Raw genomic sequence first — 6,000 nt, forward strand, 5'->3', positions numbered from 1 at the left:
AATCAGAGGGTCTACTGTGTGTTTAGTGTGTGTAAGGTATGTGTATTGTGTGTGTAGGTACTACGCGGCGTTTCCCTGTCCCTCTGCTCCTCCCTCCCTTCCTCTCCTCACCTGGTCCATGTTTTCAGCGAGCCTCCTCCCTCCTCCTGTTCCCGCTCATGGTACAGAATCACCGGCGTCTCCTTGGCTCTCCTTCGGCGTTCTTGGCTCAGTATTCCCAACTGCGATCCTCCTCTCCTCAAATAGGCAAGGCAGCCAAGCAGCGGGCGGCTGCGACCCTCTGGAGAGGCATGATTCTCCCTGTCTATACCTCGCTCCTTCTCCCTCCTCTCTGTGGCTCTGACAGCCTGTGTTTATCCTGCCAGTCGCTCCTCTCCTGTCCTTCCTCTGTCTTCTGTCGTTCTGCTTGTTTCCGTGGAGCTGCAGTGGGAAACAGGGCGTGTGTGGAATCTTCACCTCTCTCACTGATAGCAGAATTGCACAGGGAGAGGTCTCCCGCTCTCTTTCTCTCTTTCACTCGCCTCGACTCCCCCTCTGTTGCTGCCCCCTTCCTCCTCTTCCCTCCCTCCTCTTTCTCTCCACTTCCCTCCTCCCCTCCCCCTCTCGCTGTAGCGACACAGAGCCAGAATGAGCAAATGAGAGAGTAGAAGGGAGGGGGGCGAGAGAGGAGTGAGGAAAGGGGTTGGTCGGGCCAGACCATGTGACTCCCGGTATAGGTCTGAGGGACCCTCTGCCAGCTGTCCAGCTAATGCCTCTGTGAAAACCAAAGTTGCCATAGAATACACCAACCAGAGTTCTCCTGGTACAAAACCATTGGCAGGATGTATGACCCACTGCAAGGGGGGAGCATGTTGGGACATGTAGTCCTGGTACTGTGATTGGGCGAAAGGGGAGAGCAGGGGAGGGCTACAGGGATCCCTGTGCCCCTTTAAGGAATGCATGTTTTCCATGGTGCTTCCCTCAGAAATGTTTAGTGATGCATTGCCACATACAGACAGGGAAAGTGATATAGGGAGTAAGGGTCAACTGTTTGTCTACCTGCAGGACATGTGAATATACACAAACACGTAAACACAGAGGCACACACGGTCATTCTTGGTCAGTCAGGAAAAACACATCTTCCATAGTTTCCCCCCCCCCCACCCCTCAACAACAGGAACTGGACAACTCACTGAAGGCTATGGCTAAACTTAAACACAAACGCGCTCTCTCTCTCTCGCTCTCCTTTCTTCTCCACTTCTTTTTCTGTCTATCCTCTGTCTATCTCCCTCCCCTTCCCTCTTCTCCTCTATTGTATTACTCCTCCCTCCTCCTTTTCCCCTTGCTGCTATATCCCCCACCCCTCACCCTTTTCGCTCAATTCAATTCAAGGGCTTTATAGGCATGGGAGACACATGTTAACATCGCCAAAGCAAGTGAAGTAGATAATAAACAAAAGTGAGATACACAATTAAAAAATATATATAATTAAACCGAATGAACAAAAGTTCTCTCTCTCAATGCCACGGGGGCCATTGTGATCATACCATGCATAAATACCATCATTCAATCAATTTGTATGCCAAACTCCACATTTTCTATATCAGCCACAACACTGCATGAAACACATGTATAGCCCACTCAATCATCCTACACATAAAAACACCATGGGCTAATCTGGTAAGCAGGGGGAATCCACGGTCTGTCCACATCTGAAAAACAAAACGGCACCTGTTCTGGCTTATTCTGATTCAACTGACACGTAACATAGCTGTGACCTGCTGCCTGGGTTACTGTGTGATAGATATTATGCTAGCTAGGGGTGAGCCGAGGGGACTAGGGGGCGAGAGTGGGGGAGACAACGTTTGGGGGCATCAAACAGCATTTAAAAAATATGTGGCCTACTTTCTATTCGTCTTGGTTATTTGTCTTTGTATGGAAGGGTGGATTGTCAGTAATGCTTCTCTCTCTATACCTTCTTTATCCTAACGAACAACGTCGACAGTGTTCGGAGAGCCGCAATTTCATTTGATCTTGTCATTCCAATATTCCTGTTTGAACTGAGAAGTGTGTGTGTGTGTGTGTGTGTGTGTGTGTGTGTGTGTGTGTGTGTATGTATGTATGTATGTATGTGTGAGCTACCGCCTTCTCTAAGATAGAACTCTTCTCTAAGATAGAACAGCAGGGGTATTGTTGCAGTGAGAGTGGTAGATTATATTATCAGCGGTGGAATGCAGAATATTTGACAGAGTGGGACTGGCTGGGCATGGACATATCAGGGGGAAACTTTAGTACTGGCTGAAGGAGGTAGAGGGGGGCACCAGGGCAAAAAACGTACCTTTATTGGGCTAAAAGCTGATAATGTAGTTTGAGAAGAAGAAAGTGGTGCTGCAAGTAGGGGTTCAGACCATCCAGAAAAAAAGCAAATAAATAGGCAAGATTATAATCGTATGTAAATGTATTATACCCCCTTAATATGCAATAATACAGTCTTTAAAACTGATTGAACTTGTGTAAAATTAGGGATGAAGATTCTAGAGACTCTGGTGCTCTCAGTCCTGTGGGGTGATTTCTGACAGTCACCATCATCTGTTGAATAGACGGATAAAATTAGAGCTACAACAGCCAAGATAATATTGCCTTTATTCAACAAGAGTTAATTATGTTATGAATGTGTTCAAATTGTGAAATAGAAGCACCAATGCCATTAAGCAATAATGTTACCACAAATCAAAAGATGGAATACAGTAGAAAAATATGGCATCGGAGCAGAGGAATTTTGGTCTTCCTAGACCTCTTCGACATACTCATAGTTTTCAATTGGCTCTAACAGACGCAGTATTATCATGGAATAATTATCTATGATTACATTAACTTTGATGTGTATGGTTATGTATTATCTGAGTAGAGCGGGACACCTACTGGATACTTTGGGTATTGCATTAAACCTGTCTAGGTGGTGAATGTTGAACTCAATTGTTTTTGTATGGGCCTATAATTCGGGCTGTTGACATAAAAAGCCCAATCTACCGAATTTCTGCAGTATCTGAATATACATCCTGGTTTAACATTGCATTTGAAATGTATCCAAATATGGTATTATCATCTTGGGTGTCATTGTCATGCTAGGCCAATACATGAATTTGAACTCTACTTGACTTTTTCCACATTTTGTTACGTTACAGCCTTATTCTAAAATTGATTATATCGTTTTTTCCCCTCATCAATCTGCACACAATACCCCATAATGACGAATCAAAAACATGTTTTTAGAAATTTGCGCACATTTATATATATATATCCCGAAAAAAATGAAATATCACATTTACATGCAGTACAAGTCAAAAGTTTGGACACACCTATTCATTCATGAATTTTTCTTTATCTTTACTATTTTCTACATTAAAACAAAACTATGAAATAACACATATCATGTGGTCACCAAAAAAAGTGTTAAACAAATCAAAATAGATTTTATATTTGAGATTCTTCAATGTAGCCACCCTTTGCCTTGGTGACAGCTTTGCACACTCTTGGCATTCTCTCTACCAGCTTCACGAGGTAGTCACCTGGAATGCATTTCAATTAACAGGTGTGTCTGGTTAAAAGTTAATTTGTGGAATTTCTTTCCTTCTTAATGCATTTGAACCAATCAGTTGTGTTGTGACAACGTAGGGTTGGTATACAGATTATGGCAAGAATAGGTCAAACAAAAGAAGAGAAACGACAGTCCATCATTACTTTAAGACAGGAAGGTCAGTCGATCAGGAAAAAAAATTTGCAGCCGCAAAAATCGTCAAGCGCTATGATGAAACTGGCTCTCAATGAGGACCGCCACAGGAAAGAAATCCCAGAGTTACCTCTGCTACAGAGGATAAGTTCTTTGGATTTAATTGCACCTCAGATTGCAGCCCAAATAAATGTTTCACAGACACATCTCAACATTAACTGTTCAAAGGAGACTGCATGAATCAGGCCTTCATGGTCGAATTGCTGCAAGGAAGCCACTACTAAAGGACACCAATAATAAGAATAGACTTGCTTGGGCCAAGAAACATGAGCAATGGACATTATACCAGTGGAAATCTGTCCTTTGGTCTGATGAGTCCAAATTTGAGATTTTTGGTTCTAACCGTTGTGTCTTTCGAGACGCAGAGTAGGTGAACCGAGGTTCTCCGCATGTGTGGTTCCCACCGTGAAGCATGGAGGAGGTGGTGTGATGGTGCTTTGCTGGTGACACGGTCTGTGATTTATTTAGAATTCAAGGCACACTTAACCAGCATGGCTACCACAGCATTTTGCGCCTTCCTCATCTGGTTTGCACTTAGTGGGACTAGCATTTGTTTTTCAACAGAACAATGACTCAACACACCTCCAGGCTGTGTAAGGGCTATTTGACCAAGAAGTGATGGAGTGCTGCATCAGATGACCTGGCCTCCACAATCACCCGACCTCAACCCAATTGAAATGGTTTGGGATGAGTTGGACCGATTTGTGAAGTAAAAGCAGCCAACAAGTGCTCAGTATATGTGGGAACTCCTTCAAGACTGTTGGGAAAGCATTCCAGGTGAAGCTGGTTGAAAGAATGCCAAGAGTGTGCAAAGCTGTCGTCAAGGCAAAGGGTGGCTACTTTGAAAAATCTCAAATATAGAATATATTTTCCACTCCCGCGCTGTCTTGGCTGTGTGCTTAGAGTCGTTGTCCTGTTGGAAGGTGAACCTTCATCCCAGTCCGAGGTCCTGAGTGCTCTGAACTTTGCTCTGTTCATCTTTCCCTCGATCCTGACGAGTCTCCCAGTCCCTGCCGCTGAAAAACATCCCCACAGCATGCTGCCACCACCATGCTTCACCGTAGGGAGGGTGCCAGGTTTCCTCCAGATGTGACGCTTGGCATTCAGGCCAAAGAGTTCAATCTTGGTTTAATCAGACCAGAAAATCTTGTTTCTCCTTTAGGTGCCTTTTGGAAAACTCAAATTGGGCTGTCGTGCCTTTTACTGAGGAGTGGCTTCCATCTGGCCACTCTACAATAAAGGCCTGATTGGTGGAGTAAATTTCATGTGAAATTCTTATGAATTTCTGTGATCTTTTATTTCAGCTCATGAAACATGAGACCAACACTTTACATATTGTGTTTATATTGCGGTTGCGATTGGATTTACATGAGCCAACCACAAGATGTCGCCAGCACCCCAAATAACAGTTGCACTGCCTACGTGGCAGGATCTGTCGTCATTAACTGTGCAGCATCTCAGCTCATACAATGCCTGTGTGAAATACCGAGATAGGTGAGAACAAATTCCCATCCACCATGTTGATGCTACCTGTCCTGTGTTTTCAGATCAGTACAAATGAAGGAGAGGAGACAAAGAGAGAAGGCCACTATAAGACTATTGGGATGTATCCCACCCGTTGAGTGATAATCCCTCATTCCCAGACCCTGGCCTATGAGGTCCGGAATACTGCTGGTTTTCTCTTTAACTGATAATGAATTGCACCCATATGGTGTCCCAGATCTAAACCAGTCCAAAATTAGAGGGGAAGAATGAAAAGAAGCAGTAGAACTGGCTTCGAGGTCCAAATTTGGATTTTGAGGACCGTATATCATCTAGAGTATACTGCTATTATGTATTGTCTGTCTGTCTGTCTGTCTGTCTGTGAGAACCAGTTCTGATAAGCCTTGAGTGCCAATGCCATTAAAACGGACAGATGAGGGAATGGGGGATGAGAGGGGGATAAGTGGGTGGGAGAAGGGGATGATAAATGTGCTTATTGTTTGTTAAAAAAGTTGAAACATGATTTTCTTCGAGAACTGGATAGCCTAAATAACATTAAAGGGATAGTTCACCCATATGATAAAATTACATATTGGTTTCCTTATCTTGTAAGCAGTCTTTGGACAAGGTATCACAGCAATCCACACTTTATCGTCTATAAGTAACTTTGTTGAGTTACACAATAAATGTTTAGATACTGAGGCAAACAGCAGGGCTGTGGAGTGAACCCGGGTCGCTAGCGTGAAAGG

General features: G+C 43.9%; 1 protein-coding gene across 1 annotated transcript in view; it reads right to left on the reverse strand.

Annotated features, from left to right (window-relative positions):
- Window positions 1-563, reverse strand: part of LOC129833001 (rho GTPase-activating protein 23-like) — a 100,248-nt gene extending 99,685 nt beyond the window's left edge. The window contains exon 1 of the mRNA XM_055897206.1: window positions 112-563. Within this exon, the coding sequence (XP_055753181.1) occupies window positions 112-120 (9 nt within the window). The 5' untranslated portion in view covers window positions 121-563. The remainder of the gene's footprint in view (window positions 1-111) is intronic.
- Window positions 564-6,000: the final 5,437 nt, after the last annotated feature.

Source organism: Salvelinus fontinalis, chromosome 34 (assembly GCF_029448725.1).
Source record: "Salvelinus fontinalis isolate EN_2023a chromosome 34, ASM2944872v1, whole genome shotgun sequence".
NCBI classification, from domain to species: Eukaryota; Metazoa; Chordata; class Actinopteri; order Salmoniformes; family Salmonidae; genus Salvelinus; species Salvelinus fontinalis.